Source organism: Salvelinus alpinus, chromosome 30 (genome assembly GCF_045679555.1).
Source record: "Salvelinus alpinus chromosome 30, SLU_Salpinus.1, whole genome shotgun sequence".
NCBI lineage: Eukaryota > Metazoa > Chordata > Actinopteri > Salmoniformes > Salmonidae > Salvelinus > Salvelinus alpinus.
In genome coordinates, this window is record NC_092115.1 from 27145786 (window position 1) to 27173666 (window position 27881).

The 27881-nt window shown below is 40.9% G+C and overlaps 1 protein-coding gene across 1 annotated transcript; it reads left to right on the forward strand.

Moving 5' to 3' along the window:
- The first annotated feature begins 129 nt into the window (after window positions 1-129).
- On the forward strand, window positions 130-27853 carry LOC139560062 (potassium voltage-gated channel subfamily B member 2-like). The gene is made up of 3 exons (XM_071376555.1): window positions 130-571; window positions 1896-2594; window positions 23510-27853. The coding sequence occupies exons 2-3, from the start codon at window positions 2016-2018 to the stop codon at window positions 25358-25360; spliced, it is 2430 nt and encodes an 809-aa protein (XP_071232656.1). The 5' UTR covers window positions 130-571; window positions 1896-2015; the 3' UTR covers window positions 25361-27853.
- Window positions 27854-27881: the final 28 nt, after the last annotated feature.

The window sequence follows — 27881 nt, forward strand, 5'->3', positions numbered from 1 at the left end:
TTATCAAAGTCTTCAGAAAAACTTTGAATGCTTGACTAGACACTAGAACATTACAACATGCAACCTCCCTCGTTGACACAGGTCTCGCGCTGAGTAGAGTTCGTAGATCTACCCGAGCTCGCTCTCGTTGATCTGGAGCTGTCCTTGATGATGTACATCTCAATCCAATTAGCTTTCACCTCCGGGCTGTGTTGCAGCCAGCGGGTGGAAAAAAGCTCCCCCCTATTACTCGATCCTGTGCGTCTTGCTATACAGATAGCCCCATGGTGCGCTCATCCGTTTATTTTTACATGTTCGATACCCGAGGACAACCTCTTTTATCATATCCCCATGGAGTGTGCCATTTGCAGTTTTACTACTGGTAGTAGTATTTTCTCACTACAAGGACGATATTTCTCTGTTTATTTCTAAATGTGACAAAGATAAAATGTGGAAGACATCCTCTACTCCAGTTACAGACGGTTTGCGGTACTAGCCGGATGGGAGGGTAGCCTAATCACGGATAACCTGCCTCTTCAATTCTCTTCGAGGGAGAGGAGTTTGGTTTGAAAGATAAGAGTGATACAAAAAGGTAGGCCATCGATTGTTATTAGGCTATATTAGACTCGGTTTTTTTCTGAAATGTTCACTTTTTACTTCTTTTCTGAAATGTTGTTTAAAAATAATAATATCTTATCTTTTAGCCCATCTACTGCTCTATTATTTAGGTTGTGTAAAACGCAAAGACGTTCATAATATACTAAATGTGAAATAAATTATGTTTGATTACAGAGAAATACAGGATCAGTAAGGATCTGATTACCAGATAAGATGTTCGAAAAGTTCAGGTTACTGAATTGATATGGTATATTGGGTAGGATACCAAATCATATATTGGTTCCATTTGATCTTGAATGAGGTTTTCTGTGTATTACATAAGTAACCTTGGGGTGATAAAGTACAACTATGTGACCTCTATTAGAATTTACCCTAGGCTATAATAAAGTGCCTTATTATCAAGACCTATCATGACAGGGTTGGGTAAAATTTACCCTCCAAGTGACACCCTCCAAATCTAGTGTAAGTTGGTTAAAACGAATGCCCTAGAGTTTCCTGTATAAATAGCCTGGAGGCTATTATGAAGTCATGAACAGTAGCCTACACTCTGTGGAAACGGTTCTACATGGAACCCAAAATTGTTATACTTGGAACCAAAAGGTTCTACCTTGAACCAACAAGGGTTTTTCAAAGGGTTCTCCTATGTGGACTGACGAAGAACCCTTTTAAATTCTAGATAGCACATTTTTCTAAGCGTGTAGCTAAGTGTAATAGGCTACTTGCGGTGAGATTTATGGTTAACTTAAGCCAACACAATTACATTTTAGGCCTATTGCCTTCAATGCATAGAGCACTCTTTATTTTATTTGATGAAGAATAACTTTTCAGTGTGGTTCTGCAATACCGTGAGCTCACATAACATTTATTTAATGGATTGGCTATACTGTTCTTCAATCCTGGTCTTGGGGAACCACAGGGTGTGTAGGATTTTGTTCCAGCCATGTAATAACACTAGCCTGGAAATCTAGACTGAGTCACGCTAAGGATAATAATTCAGTCTGGATTTTCATGCTATTCTAGCACACCTGATTTAACTAGTCAAGGGCGTGTTGATTAGCTGATTAGTTGAGGCCTACTGGGCACAATGAGCATGCACACCCTCTGGGTCCCCATGACCAGGCTTGATGAGTTAGTAAATTATGTCACTGCTTACATGTAGTCATTATAAACTGATGTGGATATTTTAAAATCAGGTATTCAAAAATGATCATGCATTCAGATGCACATTTGTCCTCAACTAATGGACAACTAAAATTAACTAAAATTAGTGTCCCTGTTATTTCATTTTTTTCTTTCAGTTGAAGCCATGGGGAAACCGGTTTGAAGTTCATCTCACATTCAAAGTTGTTGGGCCCAATCCTATTTGAGGGGTCAGTGGATTTGACCTGACCTAGCATAACACCTGAACTGTGACCATTATGGCGGAGAGAGCAGGCTTTGGTATCCCCAAAAGCAACTCACGTCCTGTAGGCTCACTCCCACCAGAGCCGATCGACATCATCCGTACTAAGGCTCGATCCAGAAGAGTCCGCATCAATGTTGGGGGGCTGGTCCACGAGGTCCTATGGAGGACCCTGGACCGTCTCCCCAGGACCAGGCTGGGTAAACTCAGAGACTGCAATACCCACGAAACCTTAATGGAGATCTGTGACGATTACAGCTTGACTGATAACGAGTACTTCTTCGATAGGCACCCAGGGGCGTTCTCCTCCATTCTGAACTTTTACAGAACAGGGAAGCTGCACATGATGGAGGAGATGTGCGCCCTGTCCTTTGGCCAGGAGCTCGACTACTGGGGTATAGATGAGATCTACCTGGAATCCTGCTGCCAGGCCAGGTACCACCAGAAGAAGGAGCAGATGAACGAAGAGTTGAGGAGGGAGGCCGAGTCTCTCAGAGAAAAGGACGGGGAGGAGCCGGAAGAAGGCTGCTGTCCAGACAAGAGACAGAAGCTGTGGGACCTCCTTGAGAAGCCTAGCTCTTCTCTTGCTGCTAAGGTAAGACCAAAGCGTTGACCTGGGTTGAGTTTAGGCATACTGACTATGGGTCAGTCCAAATCCATCCCATCCCATGGTGTCATAGCTGCTGCAGGAATCTCTCTAATTTCATAATATAGTCTCATAATGTATGATCTTGGTTGCAGTAAAGTAGGGGAGTACTGTAGGGGCTAGACCTGCTTAACCCGTTTTCAACTTCAGCTCAGCTGCTGGCAAAACTCTGTACGAGGTGAATCTCAATATATCAGATATATGGAATTTGATCAATTAGTTTATTAACAGATCTTGTGTCCCACATTGAATTTGTCTTTAGATATCTCTTTACTTCCAACTCAATCAAAACAGTAGAGGAGAATATTGTGCCACCAGCAGCTTAATCCTCTTTTAACCTATGAAGTAATCAGATAAGAAAGAACCCGGAAGATGATGGTTAATGTGTGCTTAGTGCATAGTGCTCTGTGTGTTGTACATTTGAGACGATACATTAAACAAATACAGTATATGAATAATATCACACATACTGTATTTTGATGCACAGTATTTTGCACTCTTAACCAATACATTTATACTAAACAAAAATATAAACGCAACATGCAATAATTTCAAATATTTTACTGAGTTACTGTTCATATAAGGAAATCAGACAATTGAAATGAATTCATTAGGCTCTAATCTATGGATTTCATATGACTGGGAGTAGAGATATGCATCTTTAAAAAAAAAAAAGTAGTGGCATGGATAAAAAAAAAACGGTCAGTTTCTGGTGTGACAACCGTTTGCTTCATGCAGCACGACACATCTCCTTCGCATAGAGTTGATCAGGCTGTTGATTGTGGCCTGTGGAATGTTGTCCCACTCCTCTTCAATGGCTGTGAGAAGTTTCTGGATATTGGCTGGAACTGGTTGACGCTATCGTACACGTCGACCCAGACCATCCCAAACATGCTCCATGGGTGACATGTCTGGTGAGTATGCTGGGAACTAGGCTATTTTCAGCTTCCAGGAATTGTGTACAGATCCTTCTGACATGGGGCAGTGAATTATCATACGACAATGGATCTCAGGATCTCGTCATGGTATCGCTGTGCATTCAAATGGACATTGATAAAATGCAATTGTGTTTGTTGTCTGTAGCTTATGCGTGCCCATGCCATAACCCCACCGCCACCATGGGGGCACTCTGTCCTCAACGTTGTCGTAAGGAAACCGCTTGGCCACACAACGCCATACACGTGGTCTCCAGTTGTGAGTCCGGTTGGATGTACTGCCAAATTCTCTAAAACAATGTTGTGGGAGGCTTATGGTAGAGAAATGAATATTAAATTATCTGGCAACAGCTCTGGTTGTCATTCCTGCAGTCAGCATGCCAATTGCCCGCTCCCTCTGTGGCATTGTGTTGTGTGTCAAAACTGCACATTTTAGAGTGGCCTTTTATTATCCCCAGCACAAGGTGTGCCTGTGTAATGATCATGATGTTTAATTAGCTTCTTGATATGCCACAGCTATCAGGTGGATGGATTATCATGGCAAAGGAGAAATGATCACTAACAGGGATGTAAACAAATGTGTGCACAAAATTTGAGAGAAGTAAGCTTTTTGTGCATATGGGAAAATTCTGGGATGTTTTATTTCATCTCATGAAACATGGGACCAAGACTTTACATGTTGCGTTTATATTTTTGTTTAGTGTAGTTCATTTTAGTATATGCTGATCAGTTGATCATATGAACTCCGGCACCAAATGTCTGTAGTGTAAGGTTAGGTATTATGGTTTGGTATTCATGTTCAAGTTAGTTCTTGGATCTATGTCTCCAGGACTAAGGTCTTATATGAATCTGTCTAATGTGATAAATTGTTAAATAATATTTTACAGACAGCAGCTTTATTTATTGTCTTGCATTCACACTCCCAATGGTACACCATGTGTACTGTGCTTCCCAGAATTCAGTCCAAGAAAAGCAGTCAATTGACCCATTAGTAACGGTTTAATGTGCATGCTTTTATCTCTTTTTTTTACTAGAGTGGGGAAGTGTAATGCATTGTATTCCCACAATTGCACATTTGTCCTCTCTATGGGCAAAATCTAAAGCATCTAATGGTTCAGTCCACTGCCAACCTCAAATGGTATAAACAAGAGGTTTTCTGAAGAACCATGCTGGAGTTTTAGGGAGACTAGATTTAGTTCCGCTAATAAACACAAGTGATACAAGTAAGCGCAGTGTACAAGTTTTTATTTTCTTATAATAACATTTAGTCACCTAATTCAAGAGGAGGTGCTTAGTGTCTGTTAGGAGTTTTAGCAGTAGGCCTGATAGGAAAAGGTTTTAGGAGGAGGTGCTGGAGGTGACAGATGGTCAGGGGAACCCACTGTTGGCTCACACACGGGTCAGTCCCCATTATCCTGCTTCAGTAAACTGGCAGGACACTCAACAGACTGCAGTGTGTTCTATGAACATTGGTTACACGTGTTATGTTGTGGTTGTCTAGGTTCTGCTCAGAGGGTTGGCGTCAGTTCCTGATCGCATTCATCAGCGTGACATCACAGGTCGCTCCTTGACTAGGCAAGGCAGTAATTGTACCAGTGGTCACATCATGTGACTTTAATATAGGCCTGCGTGGAGAAACATGGAGGAATGGAGACAAATGCTGAGTTGATTTTGTCAATCAGATGGGCAACTGCCGACTGGGCAATCCTTTTAATTGAATTTTCTCCTTGTGCAATATTTGAGTCACTATGGACATCATGTAATTCAAGCTGACGGGCTCCAAAACCGGAAACATGTTCCACTTCACATACATGTACTGTATTTTTTTCAACTGTAACATTGAAACCTGACTACCCAGAGATTGGTGCAGTGCCATCAGACCAAAGGTCTTTGTGAAATGAGCTTGGTGATTCGTAACGATTAAGTGAACAGTGAAGTAAGATAGGGCATTCCTTACCCCCCAATGACAGACACTAAGCTCCTGTTGGCTTGTGGAAGGAAGCATGGGGGTAGCACTAACTAGCACATGGAGCTTAGGGAGTGCTTAAAGCACAGGGGTAATGCCAGGGTGTGTTGCCTCCTTTGGCCTGAGAAAGGACATGGAAAAGCATAAGGCACAGGGAAGGACACTGGCTGTGTGTGTCGCTAACTCGAGATACCGGAGGAGTGGCCATGGGGTATACCCAGCCTGTCACAACAGAGCAGTATGTTATGGTTGGCTCCCAGTCAGTTATATTTTGTGAGTCAGCACAATGACACAGCATCCACTCAGGGCTCTTGTCATTACACACACACATGCTGACAGGAACGGAAAGGGCCCTTGCTTGACCAAATCAAATTACTACTCCAGAAGAAGTGTCATTCACAATTTTGTGAGGCTACTGTTCAATACTGTAAAATATTATTTCCAGTTTATTACCTATAGTACAGTATTTGATTTGGTATACCTATAGAATCGGAATGTTTTATTTTGAAATTATTGGAAACAACTTTCCAACAATTTTGTGTGATTTTCCAATGATACAAACAAACATTGGAAACTTTAGCAAATGTGAATAACTCCTTGACACAGAGCATGTGTAACTTCCATGTGAGTGTCAGCTGCTTATAGCCTGCTGTGTCCTGCCCATACTGTTCACCACCTCCTTAATTCTACACATCAGTCAGTTTTAACATACTTTTATATGCTATGAAAGCCATCAGGTTCTCATACAGGTAGGCCTACTACGTAATAGGGTGTGTCCCTAGTTTTGCTGAGGCCTGGTTGTGCGGCTCAGTACTGTAGGGAGTGATGGAAGTGAGACTTAATCTTCTTTGGGGGTTTGACCCAGGCTGCGTCTGCAAATAGACCGTTGCGAAGGCTGCACACCTTCTGGCTCACATCGAGCTGGGTTTGCAATATGCCGACCAGCCCGGGCGGGGGTCACGTGTGCGGTAGAGCTGTTAAGCAATTACTGCAGTTGGGTTGGCTGCTGCTATAAGATTAACAAATGACGTAAAAGCAGTCTCCTCTATTCATGATTAGTTCCTGTTCAGTACTTGTTGAATAGATACAGGTTGAGTGCCCACTGGTTAATTTGAGTTAATGACTGTGAGATAGTGCAGACGGCAGGAGCATGTCTCCTTATCATGCTCAATTTAATCTTGACGAATGATTAAAAAGCTTGAGTGAGATTAATTTGTCCCTTTGGCAGGTTAGACAGAATGCTTGGATAGCATAATCGTTTTTCCCAAATGTGTTGTCTTTTAAATTCGATTCTTTCACCCATTTATGTCAATTGACCTTCAATTGGAGCTGAATATGTCATAGGGTCATAGGGCATTGTTCTCAAATAGAGGTACAGGTTTTTCACCTGTAACTCATGTGGCTCAGTTGTTGCAATCTGGACATGCACTATATTATTACAGGGTTATTTTAGCCTTGACTAGATAGGAATTTTGTACATGGTGAAACTGTACTCCAAAGTTTTTGCTTGCACATGATTGTTTTGAACAGAAATCTCTCTCCCACTGAGTGCTGTCTACCTCTCAATCTAAAATGAGAGGCATCTTTCAATCCACCTCAATTAACACACTGGATAGAAAAGGTCAACAAAATGTACATATGTACATGGGTACCTGGTCAACTCAGAGCAATACTTTATTATCCATTTTCAAATGGAAATGGATTGATTTGCTGTCACATTACCCAACTTAAGTGCTCATGATATTTTGGGCATTTACTGTATATATGAGTATATTCACATCAAGGATGTTATCCTGTTATTGATATATTGGATGAGGGATTTTGAGTCTTGGCAAGGAAACTGCACCTCTCAGCATAATCCATTTTGCCTTCAGATCGTGTACCCAAGCATGGCAGTGTGAGGCGCAGGAAAATGCCACAGGCATCTGTGTGGTAATTTGCCACCATTTATATAACTATTTCTCATCCCTCTTCCCCTCTCCTCAATCTGCAACTACCTTGATATTAAAAGCCACAATTAGCTGATTTTTTATCTCCAGGGAAGCAATAATCCCATCACTTCCTATACTATGTGTCACTTCATATACAGTATACATTGTGGTGTTAAGTCATTTAATTTCAAATGCCCTTCACATTCCACTATAGTAGCCAGTTGTTAAAATTCTAAGCATGAGCCATCCCCTTTCTTTTTAAAAACTGCTGTTTAAACTTTTCAAATAACGACTCACCTTTTTATCCCAGATTTATACCAACTTTGAGAGAAATTCATTCCATTATGGCAGAGGATTCATTCCATCTGGACCTTTTTAGAGCTAATGTTAATCATCAGTTACACTCCTCGGTGAGGTTGTTCAATATTACTCAGATGCCAAACAAAGGCGACTTGATTTGTTGTACAATAGTTTAATCTACTGTAATGTGATTTTCCTACTTTTTGGAGGGGGGCAGATTGAATGAGTCAGAGATGATCCTCTTTAATAAACACTGGAAAGTCAAGATAATGCGATCGATAAATGTGCTTTAAAGGTACAAATGTAGGATCTTAATTTGAAAATGCAAACTTCCCACTGGGCACAAACTGGTTGAATCAACGTTATTTGTCAACGTATTGTGACATGGAATCTACACGGAAAAGACATTGGATTTGAAAAAAAGTTAACTGTTGTTTTAAAGGTGAAATTTAAACTACAGGATTATGTCAACATGTCACAAATAAAATACAATTGAAGTCGGAGGTTTACATACACCTTAGCCAAATACATTTAAACTCAGTTTTTCACAATTCCTGACATTCAATCCGAGTAAAAATTCCCTGTCTTAGGTCAGTTAGGATCACCACTTTATTTAAAGAATGTGAAATGTCAGAATAATAGTAGAGAGAGTGATTTATTTCAGCTTTAATTTCTTTCATCACATTCCCAGTGGGTCAGAAGTTTACATACACTCAATTAGTATTTGGTAGCATTGCGTTTAAATTGTTTAACTTGGTTCAAACGTTTTGGGTTGCTTTCCACAAGCTTCCCACAATAAGTTGGATGAATTTTGACCCATTCCTCCTGACAAAGTTGGTGTAACTGAGTCAGGTTTGTAGGCCTCCTTCCTCGCATACACTTTTTCAGTTCTGCCCACACATTTGCTATAGGATTGAGGTCAGGGCTTTGTGATTGCCACTCCAAAACCTTGACTTTGTTGTCCTTAAGCCATTTTGCCACAACTTTGGAAGTATGCTTGGGGTCATTGTCCATTTGGAAGACAAATTTGCGACCAAGCTTTAACTTCCTAACTGATGTCTTGAGATGTTGCTTCAATATACCCACATAATTTCCCTTCCTCATGATGTCATCTATTGTGTGAAGTGCACCAATCCCTCCTGCAGCAAAGCACCCCCACAACATGATGCTGCCACCCCCGTGCTTCACGGTTGGGATGGTGTTCTTCGGCTTGCAAGCCTCCCCCTTTTCCTCCAAACATAACGATGGTCATTATGGCCAAACAGTTCTATTTTTGTTTCATCAGACCAGAGGACATTTCTCCAAAAACTACGATCTTTGTCCCCATGTGCAGTTGAAAACCATAGTCTGGCTTTTTTGTAGCGGTTTTGGAGCAGTGGCTTCTTCCTTCTTCCTGAGCGGCCTTTCAGGTTATGTCGATATAGGACTCGTTTTACTGTGGATATAGATACTTTTTTACCTGTTTCCTCCAGCATCTTCACAAGGTCCTTTGCTGTTGTTCTGGGATTGATTTTCACTTTTCGCACCAAAGTACGTTCATCTCTAGGAGACAGAACGCGCCTCCTTACTGAGCGGTATGGCGGCTACGTGGTCCCACGGTGTTTACTTGCGTACTGTTGTTTGTACAGTTGAACATGATACCTTCAGGCATTTGGAAATTGCTCCCAAGGATGAACCAAACTTGTGGAGGTCTACAATTTTCTTTCTGAGGTCTTGGCTGATTTCTTTTGATTTTCCCATGATGTCAAGCAAAGAGGCACAGAATTTGAAGGTAGGACTTGAAATACATCCACAGATACATCCAATTGACTCAAATTATGTACATTTGCCTATCAGAAGCTTCTAAAGCCATGACATAATTTTCTGGAATTTTCCAAGCTGTTTAAAAGCACAGTATACTTAGTGTATGTAAACTTCTGACCCACTGGAATTGTGATACAGTTAATTATAAGTGAAATAATCTGTCTGTAAACCATTGTTGGAAAAATTACTTGTGTCATGCACAAAGTAGATGTCCTAACCGACTTGCCAAAACTATCGTTTGTTAACAAGAAATTTGTGGAGTGGTTAAAAAAAACGAGTATTATTGACTCCAACCTAAGTGTATGTAAACCTCCGATTTCAACTGTACACTGGAGTTGCTTACCAAGACGACATTGAATGTTCCCGAGTGGCCTAGTTACAGTTAGGGCTGTTGTAAATGGGTTGAAAATCTATGGCAAGACTTGAAATTGGCTGTCTAGCAATGATCAACAACCAACTTGACAGAGCTTGGATATTTTTTTCATAATAACGGGCAAATATTGTACAATCCAGGTCTGCAAAGCTCTTAGAGGCTTACCCAGAGAGACTCACTGCTGTAATCGCTGCCAAAGATGATTCTAACATGTATTCACTCAGAGGTGTGCATACTTATGTAAATGACATATTTCTGTATTTCATTTTCAGTACATTTCCTCAAATTTCTACAAACATGTTTCAAATCAAATGTAGTTATATAGCCCTTCTTACATCAGCTGATATATCAAAGTGCTGTACAGAAACCCAGCCTAAAACCCCAAACAGCAAGCAATGCAGGTGTTTCATTATGGGGTATTGTGTGTAGATGGGTGAGAAACAACAATTTTAATCAATTTTGAATTCAGGCTGTAACACAACAACATGTGGAATAAGTCAAGGGGCGTGAATACTTTCTGAAGGCACTGTATAGGGTCGTGGCCAAAAGTTTGGAGAATGACACAAATATACATTTTCACAAAGTCTGCTGCCTCAGTTTGTATGATGGCAATGTGTATATACTCCAGAATGTTTTGAAGAGTGATCAGATGAATTGCAATTAATTGCAAAGTCCCTCTTTGCCATGCAAATTAACTTAATCCCCAAAAAACATTTCCACTGCATTTCAGCCCTGCCACAAAAGGACCAGCTGACATCATGTCAGTGATTCTCTCGTTAACACAGGTGTGAGTGTTGACGAGGACAAGGCTGAAGATCACTCTGTCATGCTGATTGAGTTTGAATAACAGACTGGAAGCTTCAAAAGGAGGGTGGTGCTTGGAATCATTGTTCTTTCTCTGTCAACGATGGTTACCTGCAAGGAAACACATGCCGTCATCATTGCTTTGCACAAAAAGGGGTTCACAGGCAAGGATATTGCAGCCATTAAGATTGCACCGAAATCAACCATTTATCGGATCATCAAGAACTTCAAGGAGAGCGGTTCAATTGTTGTGAAGAAGGCTTCAGGGCGCCCAAGAAAGTCCAGCAAGCGACAGGACCGTCTCCTAAAGTTGATTCAGCTGCGGGCACCACCAGTACAGAGCTTGCTCAGGAATGGCAGCAGGCAGGTGTGAGTGCATCTGCACGCACAGTGAGGCGAAGACTTTTGGATGATGGCCTGGTGTCAAGAAGGGCAGCAAAGAAGCCACTTCTCTCCAGGAAAAACATCAGGGACAGACTGATATTCTGCAAAAGGTACAGGGATTGGACTGCTGAGGACTGGGGTGAAGTCATTTTCTCTGATGAATCCCCTTTCCGATTGTTTGGGGCATCCGGAAAAAAGCTTGTCCGGAGAAGACAAGGTGAGCGCTACCATCAGTCCTGTGTCATGCCAACAGTAAAGCATCCTGAGACCATTCATGTGTGGGGTTGCTTCTCAGCCAAGGGAGTGGGCTCACTCACAATTTTGCCTAAGAACACAGCCATGAATAAAGAATGGTACCAACACATCCTCCGAGAGCAACTTCTCCCAACCATCCAGGAACAGTTTGGTGACGAACAACGCCTTTTCCAGCACGATGGAGCACCTTGCCATACGGCAAAAGTGATAACTAAGTGGCTCGGGAAACAAAACATTGATATTTTGGGTCCATGGCCAGGAAACTCCCCAGACCTTAATCCCATTGAGAACTTGTGGTCAATCCTCAAGAGGCGAGTGGACAAACAAAAACCCACAAATTCTGACAAACTCCAAGCATTGATTATGCAAGAATGGACTGCCATCAGTCAGGATGTGGCGCAGAAGTTAATTGACAGCATGCCAGGACGGATTGCAGAGGTCTTGAAAAAGAAGGGTCAACACTTCAAATATTGACTCTTTGCATCAACTTCATGTAATTGTCAATAAAAGCCTTTGACACTTATGAAATGCTTGTAATTATACTTCAGTATTCCATAGTAACATCTGACAAAAACATCTAAAGACACTGAAGCAGCAAACCTTGTGGAAATTCATATTTGTGTCATTCTCAAAACTTTTGGCCACGACTGTATGGTTGAAAGCATAGTGATAACACACTGAGAATTCAACAAATTTCTGGCTGTCTTTTTGAGTGGATAAATAAAGGTTGAAAGCTCATTGATCAACGTCTCAACCAAATTTTACCCAAATTTCCATGTTGAAATGACTTGGTGTGCCCAGCGGGTTGTAATGTATTTAAGGTTTAAAAAGGCATCTAAAGTTTGTAATATCCACTTAACAATTTTAACCTTGATTTGTCCTAACAAAAATGTTTCAATTTCTACAAAAATGTCCATTAATTATAATCCATACAATTATAATCCATACAATTATAATCCATACAATTATAATCCATTGCTGCAGGATTATTTTCTTGCTGTGAGAATTTGGTCAAACTAACATCCTTTTTCTGTACTTTATTATTTTTTTTAAGTTGTGTTTATTTGAAAAATCATACACTCTTTCTTAGGGAAATAAAGGTGCTATCTAGAACCTTAAAGGGTTCTTCGGCTGTCCTCATAGGAGAACCCTTTAAATAACAATTTTTGGCTCGAGGTAGAACCCTTTCGTTTGCCGGTAGAACCCTTTTAGTTCCAGGTAGAACCCTTTTCGGTTCCATGTAGAACCCTTCCAAAAGGTTTCTACCTGGAACCATAAAAGGTTCTCCTATGGGGAGAGCTGAACAACCCCTTTTTCTAAGAGTGCACAATTGATTGCATGGCTTGAGGGTGGTGAGTGTAATATGATTTATTTCACGGCAGGCGGCAGGCTGTAGGCCTACAGCACATGAGACGAACAGGGTAATCTGTTCCAGACATGCCACCAGGTGTCTTTTCACAGTCCCCAAATCCAGAACAAATTCAAGAAAGCTCACTGTATTATATAGGGCCGTTATTGCATGGAACTCCCTTCCATCTCATATTGCTCAAATAAACAGCAAACCTGGTTTAAAAAAACAGATAAAGCAACACCTCACGGCACAACGCCTCTCCCCTATTTGACCTAGATATTGTGTGTATGTCTTGATATGTAGCCTATGTGTGCCATTTTTAAATGAATGTAGTCCTGTTCTTGTCTATTTGTGTTATATATTATGTCATGTTTTGTCTGGACCCCAGGAAGAGTAGCTGCTGCTTTCGCAACAGCTAATGGGGATCCTAATAAAATACCAAAATATTATAGTTGCAAATCATTGCCCTGAGTTGAGTAGGCCTAGTCTATTTGTGGAGTGGGTAGTAATCAACGAAGTAGTCGTATGCAAATTAGCTCTGCATTAGCAGATGACACAAACATCACATTAAAAAAACATGTGTAAGTATGCTGTGGCAGTCTGTTCTTCTCCATGCAATAGTGTGTGGTGTGCATGTAGCCATTGCAGGATCCAATGTTTGTCCCTAGAACAGAATACCTTGGACATTGGGTTTTGTTTTTTTGGTTAAATATCAGTTCAGTTTACATACTGTGTTTAATTACAGGTTGCCCAATCATCACGTCGTCTGAATCTGTCACATGGTCATGTCACCTTAATTACCAAGCTTGTGGTTGGCCTGTACGTTGTGATGACCAATCAGGCGCATCTATTTGACTAATTACTATAATCATGGCCTTCTCCCTTTTCCCCTCACACAAAGAGAAACCATCCCATCATCAGCAACTCACTGAACACAATCCAGTGGGCTCTGGTCTACATGGATCGCAGTCAGAAACAGTAGCCTGAGCCAACATGGTCTAAATAAAGCCTATTTTGGGAGGTAATAGCATGGTGTCTGTCACCATAGTAATGAACAGTGAAATCTATGCAAATTGTCTTGATACTGCAATGTTATATTGATTAAAAAAATGTGTGTCTATATGCAGTTTCACTGTCTATTGATAATTGAAAATTGTGTCATTACGTTTCTAAGGAAGTGTCATATTTTAGGTTTAAATTACAATCCAGTGGTACATCCCTAATCAATAGTGAAAATATACACATACATACACGCAAACACATAAGGCTTGATATTGGTTTAGTAATGGTCTTTAGAAGGCTATATAACCATTTTCTAGTTGGTATTGCTGTACAATGGCCTGTAAAATTAAATGGCACTCCTCCACTGTGACCCTTACTCAGCAGAAGCTCCTTGAAAAATGTGGTGGGTTGGTTCCAGCTACATCTCCCATATAAAAACACAGCCAATCCAATATATCCCATGTCACTTTTCCATAAATACCTCCTGATATTGATCAAGACGTTCTTGGGTTTCCTTTCCGAGTTAGTTTCCCCTCCGAGGGCGGCCTGCAGCAGTCATAATGTTTGCCAGAAATAATCTAACCTTCAAGCCTTACATCCTTTGCGTTGAGGTGGTATTTCCTTTTTTTTCCTTGAGAATTTTACAGTGTGTTGTTTGTCTTGTTGCTTTTTTGTCTCGTTGTCTATCAGATCTATAAACTGTGGGCTCTTTGCTGTATGGCCTGTATACCTCAGAGAAAGTAGGTTCTGTATGTCAGCCATTTTGCTATTGGCTCAGAATAAATATTTTATATAGGATTCATTTTATTGGCTGTGTACTGGCATACATTTTACAGGCATACTTTCATCTCAATGAATTTGTTTAGTTGATTACATTTAGCCTTTGGCAGTCAGATCACGATATTGCTACTGGACTTGAGGTGAGGTCGGTTTGAGGCGAGTGTGGAACCGTAACACTGTTTGACTGTGGTGTTTCTCTTTTATGTCATAACTATAACATTTGTGATGTTAAGCCACAGTTCTCTGCCTTCCACACGTGTTCATTTCCTCTCAGATGTTGCTGTAAATCCAAACTCCTGTCACAGATTATAGCTGGAACAAATCCCTGTGTTTTGCCTGATTGAACCTACAAACAATCTTCCCTGGATTTTTTTCTGTCTGTTTCCTGGGAGCCTTTGTTTGAAGTTTAGCAGCAAACCAAGAGCTAAACGTAACTGAGTGGGAGGACGGACCTGGCCAGGGCTTAATGAGGGAAATCCAGATCTTTCAATTAATCTGCTTACCTCTCAGTAGCCAGATGTTCCCAAGGACTGCACCATGCTGGTCCAGGTCACACATGCATGGAGCCTGGTTGGGACAGAGAGACACACAGCAGAGGCAGCTCAGCCTGTGTACTAGCCCCATTGTCCCGCAGTCCCACCTCTCACCTAATGTATTGGACACCTCCGCCACTCATAAACATAGAGAATCATGCTCAGATTGAGTCATGATCAATCATCATACTCTTGGTTTTGTTTTGAGGGATTTCTGTGTATGAATGAAGGGCTTTAGTGTTGCAGCATATTTTAATGAAAATGTGGATTAGCAGAGTATAATACTCAAAGGTCTTAGACTGGGTCTCCGGAATGGATTCCTTTGTTGGATCTTGAAATATCCAAAGGGTCGTTTCTAAATACAGAACATGGCTACATCTATTTGACCTCAAATGCAAATTACTTTATTGTCCCCTGAGGGAACACCCAAAAAATGTCATCTGTAGTGTTATATGAAAATATATGTTATCTATATGGAACATTGTAAATTGTTATTGCTGTGAAAAAGGTATTTCATGTACAAGACTACGGATGGATATGGTAATACTGTACAATAACTGTTGTAGATACTCATAACCATATCTGATTTGAGAAAGTAATGAAGTACTGTAACATATTCTGTACATGTACTTAGTGTATATTGTCTATAATTCACCTTATTATTTCCTTTTTGGAAATTCAATAAAAACACAGCAAATGTGTGTCAATGGTAATTGTTCAACTCCACTGAGAGCTCCAGGGGCAAAGAGGAGACTGTCATTTGCAGTGCTTAATGAGAGATTTGGCAGCAACAGACAGTGCTCTTTTAGTGGGTAAAGATTGTCTGTCAGGACTGTTGGAGGATAAAACCATCCAGGATGTAATGCAGGAGAAGAACAATACAGGTGTTTTATGACTGTTTCACAGCGTATCAACGAACACCCTTACACTTGAGTCACAAAGGTGTCTTGTGGCAGAGTATCTGCTGATCCTTTGGCGTTCGCTCCCTGTTTGCACACGCATGCCCTGCCCTGGAATCTTCTCAAGATGTGGGCTAGCGATTTCTCTGTATCCAGATCACTGTTCACGTAATTACGTTTCTGCAGATCTACAGATCAGGTCAGGAGGAAGCTAATCCTGCTCCTTCCACCCCCACAACCTCACCACTGATGTCTGTCGACCTAGACTATATCTAAATGCACCACACGCACGCAAGGCCCATGAGTGAATTACTCTGTATTAAGTGCTTTGGTAGTATATCACATAGCAATCAATCAATCAAATGTATTTATAAAGCCCTTTTTACATCAGCAAATGTCACACATCACCAACGATCTATCATGGTCCAAACGCCCCAAGACAGTCGTGAAGAGGGCACGACAAAAACTTTTCCCCCTCAGGAGACTGAAAAGATTTGGCATGGATCCCCAGATCCTCAAAAAGTTATACAGCTGCACCATTGAGAGCATCTTGACCGGTTGCATCACCGCCTGGTATGGCAACTGCTCGGCATCTGACCGTAAGGCGCTACAGAGGGTAGTGCGTACGGCCCAGTACATCACTGGTGCCAAGCATCCTGCAATCCAGGACCTATATAATAGGCGGTGTCAAAGGAAAGCCCATAAAATTGTCAGAACCCCCCCTTCATTTGTTTTGTACACTGCTGCTACTCAATGTTTATTATCTATGCATAGTCACTTCATCCCTACCTACATATACAAATGACCTCTAACCTGTACCCCCGCACACTGACTCGGTACCGGTACCCCCTGTATATAGCCTCGTTATTGATATGTTATTGTGTTACTTTTTATTATTTTTTACATTCGTTTATTTGGTAAATATTTTCTTAACTCTTCTTGAACTGCACTGTTGGTTAAGGGCTTGTAAGTAAGCAAAGGGCTTGTAAGTAAGGTCTACACTTGTAGTATTCGGCGCATGTGACAAATAAAGTTTGATTTGATTTGAAGCACAGTGGCTAGGAAAAACTCCCTAGAAAGGCAGGAACCCAGTAAGAAACCTAGAGAGGAACCAGGCTCTGAGGGGTGTAACAGTACATGGCCAAGATGTTCAAACTTTCAAAGATGACCAGCAGGGTCAAATAATAATAATCACAGTGGTTGTAGAGGGTGCAACAGGTCATCACATCAGGAGTAAATGTCAGTTAGCAATTTTTTATTTTTTAAATTTTTTTATTTGTGAGGGTATAATTTATAGAGTGTTTGCTGAAGAAGGCAGAGTGTTCTCAATGACATAAATGGCATGTTTTTTCATAGAGAAGACAAAGACACATGGTAGTGGCCCATTAGTGTGGTTTTCACAGAAAAGTCATGTAAGCGTATAATGATGAATGTTGACCTCAGTGTCCTGCCTGTGAAATAGTCAAACTTTTTAGCATAGTCTTTTCCTTTGTGTTGTTTCTTTATGTACAAAGCAACAAGTCACTCAAGGTTATTACTAATTTCTATGTGAAGCAGCATGGATTTAGATTAGGCCAAGGTGCAAAGGTCCTACCATTTGGCAGCTATTATGCCACATTATTTAGTGTTGACAAAATTGACTTTCATATAACTCGATCCCAATTGCCCTTTGACCCACCTGGGTGGGTGATAGTTCAGGTCACAGTTGACCAATGAGACCTCCAGCAGCTCTGCCATCACAGCCAATAGGCATAATGCTGCATGACCATTGACTTGACCTCAGCAGCCATGACTGTGGCCAGACTGGGTGTTCATCCTGACATGCCCGAGACAATCTCTGCATCACGCGATGGCTACAGCCAAGGCTTTTCAGAGGCTTTGTCTTATCCATCCCTCTGCATCACACAATGACAGACTCCCTCTCTAGGTCTCTGTAGTGTAATGTAAGACACCTTTCTTTGAAGCGGTTTCAGTTAAAAGTGTTTAAAATGTTCTTATATCTGGTATCTTTCAAATTATTTGGGTTGTTTGGTGTATACTTAGAACTGTAGTAAAATAGTTGTTACATAAATATTTACTTTCCCCCCTTAGGATTCATCAAACCAAGCACAAGTATGATGGATACTATTATTATGATGGATAATATTATTATTATTATTATTATTTATTAAACTTTTATTGCACTTTTCATTACTCACAAAATCTCAAAGCGCTTGTTAAGCAAAATAAACAATAGCAAGTATTTAGACAGAAATATAGGCTACAACAGTAGCTAGATCAGATCGATCAAATCTGTTTGAGTGCTTCTTGAAGCCTCCAGCGGATGGGCAGCTGCGGTCATGAGAGGATCTAAAAGCTCATAGCTAAATGGTCAGCGGAGATGGTGGTCAGGTCAGCATGTCCAAGGGCAGACAGACAGGCAGGCAGCTCAATGTTATCAGTGCATCTCCGCCGTCTGCAGCTTCTCTGTATTGGGATTCTGTGATGAAGTTTGAGCTCCCCACAGAGTACAGCCCACTCCTTACTTCAGAAGCATGGCCGTAACTATGAGGACACCGAGGTCCGGACTTCTGTAATTTTTTCTAATAAAAAAAGTATACATATTTTGTACACAATAAAGAAAATGAATTATAGGTCAATATCTAAATGTTGGTCACAGCTTTGATCAAAGCTCAGAACGCTAATCACGCATGTCTCTTTGCGAAATAGTGGAATCATGAACAGTGGATTGTTCGTTATATTCGCCTGCGTCCCCTGGATTTGTCTCCCGGACTTGCCTTTTTAGCAGCACATTCACCACTCTCTCAAACGGCTCACGGCACAGCCCGAGGGCCTGAGACGTGAAACAAACTACCCCAGCCCGGAGACGGCTCACTGGAGAAGTAGGCAACACTAGAGGTGCCGCTGACAGTGTGTTTGTGAGATGCCGGACAAAAGGCAATCTTAAAACTATCCCGTATCTCCTGCCGTGTCTACAGACATCACCCAAACAAACAAAAACCGACTCTCGGAGAATGAGTGCACAACTGGTAGTCGCTTATAGATACAGTACCTTCAGAAAGTATTCACACCCATTTACTTTTTCCACATTTAGTTGTGTTACAGCCTGAATTTAAAATGGCTTAAATTTACATTTGTTTTGTTACTGGTCTACACACAACACCCCATAATGTCAAAGTGAAATTATGTTTTTCGAAAAAATAATCGAATTAATTAAAAATTAAAAGCTCTTTGTTACAGCAAGCCTTAATAAGTTCAGGAGTAAAAATTTGATTAACAAGTCACATAATAAGTTAAATGGACTCACTCTGTGAGCAATAATAGTGTTTAACATGATTGTTTTATGACTACCCCACACATACAATTTATCTGTAAGGTCCCTCAGTCGAACATTGAATTTCAAACACAAACCACAAAGACCAGGGAGGTTTTCCAATGCCTCGCAAAGAAAAGCACCTATTGAATATCCATTTGCGCATGGTGAAGTTATTAATTACACTTATGATGGTGTATCAAAACACAGACAGTGATGTGGTGCTCAGTGGTGAGGCTGAGGCAGGCTACAATGCATGCAGGTGTCACGGCCGTCGTAGGGAGGAGACCAAGGCGCAGCGTTGTATGCGTACATTCTCTTTATTATAAGAATGAACACTGAACAAAACTAACAAAACGAACCGTGAAGCTATACAAAGAGTGCTGAACAGGCAACTACACATAGACAAGAACCCACAAAACCAAAAGGGAAAATGGCAACCTAAATATGATCCCCAATCAGAGACAACGATAAACAGGTGCCTCTGATTGGGAACCAATTCAGGCCACCATAGACATACATATGCCTAAACTTACAAACACCCCTAGACATACAAAAACCCTAGACAATACAAAACAAGCATACCCACCCTCTTCACACCCTGACCTAACCGAAATAATAAAGAAAACATAGATAACTAAGGTCAGGGCATGACAGCCGGAGGAAGCATAGGAGACAGAAAATGAGGAAGCAAGCAGAGAGAGAGGTTAGTACAATGGTTCCCAAACTTGGGGACAGGGCCCCATGTGGGGTCCCCTGTTAGGAACTCAAAAAATAAGATATGTTTCAATATGAACGTTTACACATGGCCTATCTTCCCTATAATCAAAATGCAAACAATACAGTATGTCAGTGTGAATCATTTATCATATTTCCCCCCCTTTCAGGGGTTTAACATTACAATTGTATAAATAATAGGCTTTTGTAGATTGACTGAGATGAAAGAACCCACAGCAGCCAAGGTGATAATGGTTGGGGTCATTTTTCCTTGTTTTTGCTGTTCTCCAAATAGCATTTTTAAAGTGTTTTAATTGTGTAGAATGCAGTAAATTAGCTTCAATTTTAAAAACACCACCCCCTTCTGGACCTCACCAAAACTCAAACCCTGGTTACAGCCCTGTTCAGAAGTATCCTCCTGTGCAATGAAAAACTGTCCCACTGCCAACTCTGCATGCATTAAATATGATTATATATGTACAGAATGTACATTAGCCCTCTGCCTAGGCTGCCACTAGGCGCCATGACAACTATATAACTATCAAAATACCAGGAAGTAGGCCTAACCATTGCTACTAACCACATAATTGCTCAGAAAAATCAGCATTACCAATACTTGTATGGATCACTGTACTTTATTACTGGAACCAACAGATATGTTTTCCCACCAGTTGTGGCTCATTTTAAGCAACATTTTGATTTTATATTTACAAGCCAAACTACTCTACAGTATATCATGATTATAGAGTGTCCATTTGCCTGATGGATCAGTGCTCAGGTGTGATAGAGTAGATTCTTAGCTAGTCCTTGGCTCGGTCTTGGCAGGAGGCTTTCTCAGAAGTAGCTGGCAACGGATGCAGGCGGTTGTCAGTGACTCACGTGGCATCGACAGGCTGTCACAGCTATGGCCACTCTCCACCGTAAATCACCTTAGGTGCTCTTCTGGACATTTTTCATTCTTTAACATATCTGTGATTTATTCACTTAATATATAGATGCGGGTATAATAAGTCTGTATAAACCCTCCCCTTCTCCAGAGGGCCATAAGTATAGGAGCTTCAGCATGTGCTTGTCTCTGTGAGGAGAACATTTCAGGATAATTGTAATAGGATTTGGTGGCTATCTATAGTAAGGATAGAGAGAGGTTAGAAGTTTACTCATTCTTTCCTCAACAGGAAGAATCAACCAATAATCTGATACTTCTTATTCAGTCAACATTGTCATTCTAAACACACCCACTAAAAATGCAAGCCGCAGACAGGATATTGTGCATAGAAAGCTGATTGTGCATAATCATTGATTTAATGCAACGCATTGTGATCCATACAATGTGTATGTATGGCTATAGGCTATGTGCAGGAACTTAAAGTTAGCATGTATCAGCCTACAAATATTATATTTGTGTTTGAAATTATAAGAGAATCCATGACAGGTTATAAACTCTATATTTGCATTTGCTTCATGGGATGAGGGGAAACCCCTCCAGAAAGGGATTGTTCTGTGTAGCCATCTCTCACAAGGCCAAGAGTCTCATCAATAGCTCTCTAAGCCAGTCATTTGAGCTCCCCCACTTGTCCCTGGCAAGACTGCCCTTCACTTTCATTGCACTCATATTTTAAAGGACTAATGACACTGAAACACTACAGATGCTTGCCAATACAGCCACTATGCCAATATTGAGACTTAAGCTCATACTCTCACATCTTTGTTGCACACATACAGTATTGCTCATTTCACAATATGCAAATTGGGCTTGTTTGCATAAAGCACTTGGAGATGTGGAGAGTGGTCACAGTTATGTCAGTTAGTCGTGTTACGTCCTGCAGCACTGCAGCAAGGTTGTCATGTGAAAATCAACTGTGCTAAATACTACAGTATGGCCCGACCTGTTTGGATATACCTTGTGTAGGCAAAGTAATGATCACATCTTGAAAAGTTACCGCTAACTCCTAACTCTATTACCTGCAATGAGGGATCTGTCATTTTATTGAATTAGTTATCTCATTCAAACACCTGTGAATCCTTTAAGACGAGTTGAAATTAAACCGGCAACTTTTTCTTTGTCTTTCACTGTCTGTGATTGAATCTCCCACAGATACTCTATTCTCATGTCATAGTTTTTGAGCTCTGTCTGCTAATCACAACTGATTGTATTTCTACACAGGAGTTGGAGATGCAGATCTATTATGGTGTCTGAGTCTTTTGTAACCTGGGGTTAATTCTCCTCTATAGCCGTGATTAAGAGAGTATTGCAGGGAGGTCAGGCCGGTGCGATGACAGCGTCACAGCCTTGGGGACCCAGGAAGGGAAGGAGGGCGGCTGGACCGACCAGGGATAGCTAAGAGAGATATAATAAGAATTTGATTATTTCCACACCCTTGTCTTGATGAAGAAGTGAACATACACACGCAGTCACACAAACACACAGGTTTGACCTACAACAACCTTTAGTATTTGCGCATGTTAGTGCTAATTTAACCTGAGCATAATGGCCGTTGACAAAGACTTCTTAGAACCATGACATAGAGGAAATAGCAGACAGAAATCTATATGCTGTTAATTAACTGATGTGATAAGTGGTGATTTGTTTGTTTCCTGTATCAGATATCTCTGATTTGAGTGTTTCTTCGGTTAAGGAAGGAGTGGCCAATGTGCTGCAGAGTTGAGAGGATATCTGCTTTTAACATTGATTATCAATCCATAATAGAGCCTCTGCTGCCGCCCACATTTAGATGGATGTAAGGAAATATTGCCCTCTGCTCTGTCATCTGTGCCTTACACAACCATTTCTGGTATTGCTCACATCATCTTATCCATTGGCTTATACAGCACAGTATATAAACATGTAATGTTGTAGAACCATCTAATCAAAGGATGTTGTGTAATAAATAAGACACATTTGGTGTAAGTGGTGTTGAGTGAATACTGTAACTAAGTATTCTAAGTAACTAAGTATTCTAAGTAACTAAGTAACTTGCCAGCAATATCAAAATTACTTTATGGTTGGATGCGCTAATAAATCTCTCTCGTGAGGTCAGGGCACCTTATGAGGCTATGAAGCCTATGTCAGACCACCCCACCAGCACACTTTCAGTTAAGGGGTTGCATGGGGAAAACAACCCTTGGCCTAGGCAATATAGCTAATGAAGACAAAAATTACAGTTGAGGTGTAGTACGGTTGATTTACTTAAACAACATCACTAGACCTTAAGCACAGTACGCAGTGGACTTACTGCTTAGCTGCAAATACAGCACCTGCTCTTAATGATCCTCCTGGCAACGTTAAATGTGAGCAAATATCAATCTCACTTACTATCTGTTCACTTGAAGGCATAATTCATGTTTTCCATGCATCTTAGTAAGGAAGGCTTAGTCCTGAGAAACCAGGTTAACTAGAATAAGTAACCAGTATGCACACACACACATACACACACACACTGATGTTTGTGTGTAATAAGAGTTGTCTCAGCTATCTGATCATGACTCATTTTCAATTTTTTTGTTTCTTTGTCTTTCAGTTCCTGGCCTTTGTCTCCGTCTTCTTCATCGTTCTATCAACAATCTCATTATCACTCAATACCTTGCCAGAGCTACAAGTCGTTGATGAGTTTGGACAGGTCAATGACAATCCCAGCCTAGCGCATGTTGAAGCTGTGTGCATCGCCTGGTTCACGATGGAGTACCTCCTCCGCTTCCTCTCTTCTCCTGACAAGTGGCAGTTCAGCAAAGGCCCACTGAACGTCATTGATTTACTCGCTATCCTGCCCTACTATGTAACTCTCTTCCTGACCGAATCCAACAAGAGTGTTCTACAGTTCCAGAATGTCAGACGAGTGGTCCAGATATTCCGTATCATGAGAATCTTAAGAATTCTAAAACTGGCCAGACATTCCACTGGACTGCAGTCCCTTGGGTTCACCCTTCGGCGCAGTTACAATGAACTGGGTCTGTTGATATTGTTCTTGGCTATGGGCATAATGATCTTCTCCAGCCTGGTATTCTTTGCTGAAAAAGACGAAGATGCCACCAAATTCACTAGTATTCCTGCTTCATTCTGGTGGGCTACCATTACCATGACAACTGTAGGTTATGGGGACATTTATCCACAAACTCTTCTTGGTAAAATAGTCGGTGGGCTCTGCTGTATTGCAGGTGTGTTGGTCATTGCATTGCCCATCCCCATCATTGTGAACAACTTCTCAGAGTTTTACAGGGAGCAGAAGAGACAGGAGAAAGCCATCAAGAGGAGAGAGGCCTTGGAGCGGGCGAAGAGGAATGGCAGTATTGTGTCTATGAATCTGAAGGATGCGTTCGCTCGCAGTATGGAGCTTACGGACGTTATGGTGGAGAAAGGTGATGAGAAACGGCCAATGGATAACCATCTCTCACCTAGTAGGTGGAGCAGTAGGCAAGGCAACTCTGAGGTTAGTCCAAAATCCCAGGCGAGGTATAAAGAGGTTGCTCAACTGGGATCTCCAGATAGGGTCAATCCTCTAAGAACCAGCCCACAGCACCTGAATGCCAAGATATTGGAGGAGATGTACAACAAGATGACGACCACTGCCAACGTTGGCTCGGGAGCTCCACATGAACAGAAGCTTAAGGAGGAAATGGAAATGAGGGTGGTGTCTTCTGGACTAAAGCCCCCCCTAATTAGGGAACGAGTCAGTGGTGACCTCAGGAGCCCATCCAGCGTGGACAGCTTCGCCAGCTGCACTACAGAGTTCAGTGTGGCAGAAAGCAGTGCCCTCCTCCCTAACGTAGCAGGACGGAAGGCACCTCCTCCCCTCGACCTCAGCCAGATCAGCTCTATGGAACCAAAACCCCAAGAGAATGTTCCGCCGGCTACCATCATCAAGGAGGGTCTTTATGAGTATGTCTCAAGCAATCCAGAGGGGGCGTCACAGGGGGAGGATAATCAAAGCTTTGACATGAGCGTTGAAAACATCCGCAGTTCTCTTAGAGGCAACCCACAGAAGACGAAAGCTCTAAAAGTGAATTTCATTGAATCTCAGGCAGAGATGCCATCAACGCCTCCCTGTGCTACTCTGTCTCCACAAGGATACCAGCCCTCCCCACCCCCAGGCCAGGCCCCGGTGACCAGCCCACGGGCTCCAGGAGAGTCAGGCCAAGGAGAGGATGCAGCCAAGGGCTTAGAGGGCGAAGGTCAGCCTTCCAGCTTAAGCCACAGGGGAAATCACATGGACAGGGCCGCTGTCTTCAGCCCTTTGTCACCTAAATCAACCAACTGCACTACTCAGGAAGTGGTTGTTGCTGGCAACGGTGAAGGAGAGGCAGGCAACAGCCAAAAGGAAAACCACATAGTTCTGGATGGAAGTCTATCTCCATCTTGTGAAACAAGCATGTGACTAGTATAGGTGGAAGGTCAAGGAAAGATTAAACAGACTCTCTGTTGTCTATGAAGAACAAAAAGATGAAGCACACTAATGTATTAAAAAATAAGTTGTCTGCATGGCTTGACAATTATTTTTTCTGATAACATCACTGTTTCTGAAGACCTATGAGAACTGCTGCTTGCTGCAGACATTGAACTTTTAACAGTGAATTTTACTATAAGGCTCCAATGTGAGCAAAAAAACAACCTAGTATGAATGAGGACATTTATGAACAAATTGTACTTTATGGTCCTGGACTTTTTACGCAGCTAGCTGTACATTGCAAGTTTCTTTTTTTAGCTTGCTGAATATTTTTTTCTGAAGTGTGGTGGGACAAGGACATCGACTGAAGAGGGGAATGTGGAAAGACTTTGGGATTTTTATATAAGGCCTCATCATTGGTCGAGCAGTATCAATGTCATATCATATTCTGTTACTTGATATGGCTTGCATTAATTAGCAAAGTTTCGATTCCATCTCATGTTATTGTATCTGTTTAGATTTTGCACCGTTCTCAATCAAGTCAACCGAGAGATATACTGTATATGGAACAAGCAAGGGCCTCCTAGTTCAGGGAAATGAGAAATGAATCTAAGCAAAAATAAAACGAAAGTGCAGCATATTATATAACAATTCTTAAACATCTGCCAATATGGAAATAGACCAATAAGAAAAAAACAGTTTTAATAATAGCCTATACATGGCTATCTATGATTGCTTTTAAATACTTTATATTCTACTATGTTATATTCTGTTCATGTGAATGAGCTTATGTCCCTCATTTCTATGTTTAGCATTGCTGTGGTGCAACCCTGCATTGATGGAATGGGAAATGGACAAGCCATATAAGTATTGCACCTCATGTACTGGTATTTACACTATGACAAAATTGATTAGATAATGGCATTATACTTAAAAAAAATAGTATCATACAGCAGCACTTCCTTCACTTAGATACGGATCATATCAACTGAATGGTTATTCAGGTTCTTCACTAAAATGGACATGCATTATTGCTGAGTTCCAGATCCATCATGATCAAAGGAAATCTGTGTTGTTACACTCCTCACTGTATTTATGTTGTTGTAATGCTGCCTTTTGCTTAGAGAAGTGCAGAAAAATGTATTGGATATGTACATGTACGTATGCTAGTTGGAACAAATAATGTGTATGTTTGATGTGTCAAGTTTAATTTATATTGTATGGGGATGATTGTGGTCACAGTAGGTCTAATACTGCATGGTTTCCCAAAATCAGTCCAAAGGCCGCCCCTGGGTGCACATTTTAGTTTACGCCCTAGCATTACACAGCTGATTCAAGTAATCAAAGCTTGATGACAAGTTGATTATTTGAATCAGCTGTGTAGTGCTAGAGCAAAAACCAGGGGGGGCCTAGGACTGATTTTGGGAAACCCTGCAATACAGTACAGCACTCAGGGAGAAAGTGTAACACTGCCCTCTAAAGACAGAGGATTTTAAGGCATTTTAATTAATCCAACAATTCATGCATATCTCTAATTGGAATTCCTATTAATATTGAAGAAAGTAACATCTTTATTCAATTCATTGAGCATTTTCAAGTTTTGCATGGCACATCTCAACTGTTGCATCTTTAAAAAACTATACTTATACATCTGAACTGAATCAGGAGGGCCATCTGCAGACAATCTGAATACTACAGTGTATTCACTATATCAATTACTGTGCTTATATTCTATTTAAAGTAGATCATGTTACCATATTATGTTTTGTTTGTTTCCTTGTATGATTGATTCCATTTTTCTAAGATGAAATGGATCAGGACTGTAATATTTCCTGGTAAATTTATGAATTGTGTGCCTTTTCATAAATAGACATTTATGAGAAGGCGAAAACCTACATAATTTGGCTGGTTCATAGAGATCTATAAAGAATGTATTTCTAGTAGGGAGATATATGAGATGATGATATGCAAATAACTATTGTTCTGAGTTATCAAGTTTTGTATAACTTGAAAGCTTTGTCATATCATGGATTACATCCTCCTTTCAAAGTACCATTTGTTTTCAGTAATGTACAGTACAGTAGGCTTATGTTAGTTCATGATTGAGATGTCAGGGCAACTGGAAAAGTTACTGCACTGACACTCCTTGAAATAACACCAGCTCATTCACCAAGTCATCTGTAAAACCTCAATGTCCATTTGTATTTTTGTTGTAATTATCTTACATTATTTTGTACAGTTAGCTCTATCCTACTCATATCCTCAAATCAATACTGACAACCACAGCGTAATGTAGGTAACTCTAGGGTCAATTCCTCATCTGCCTGCTTTGTGTGATGTTCCCTCCATACCCAATTTTCTTTGGTTATTTTAAAGGTATGTGACCATAGTCATCTTAATTGTAAGTCAACATAACTTGATAGTGAATGAGTAGTAACTTATTGTTTCCAATAAGTTGATTACCATATGCAAGACAAATAAAATGTGCTCATGTGACCCTGCCTTTGTAATT

Excerpts from the sequence above, each read along its gene's own strand:
- LOC139560062 (XM_071376555.1), top strand. The coding sequence starts at position 2,016 with ATGGCGGAGAGAGCAGGCTTTGGTATCCCCAAAAGCAACTCACGTCCT. Across the intron at positions 2,595-23,509 it reads GCTCTTCTCTTGCTGCTAAG|TTCCTGGCCTTTGTCTCCGT; the intron begins GTAAGACCAAAG and ends TTTGTCTTTCAG.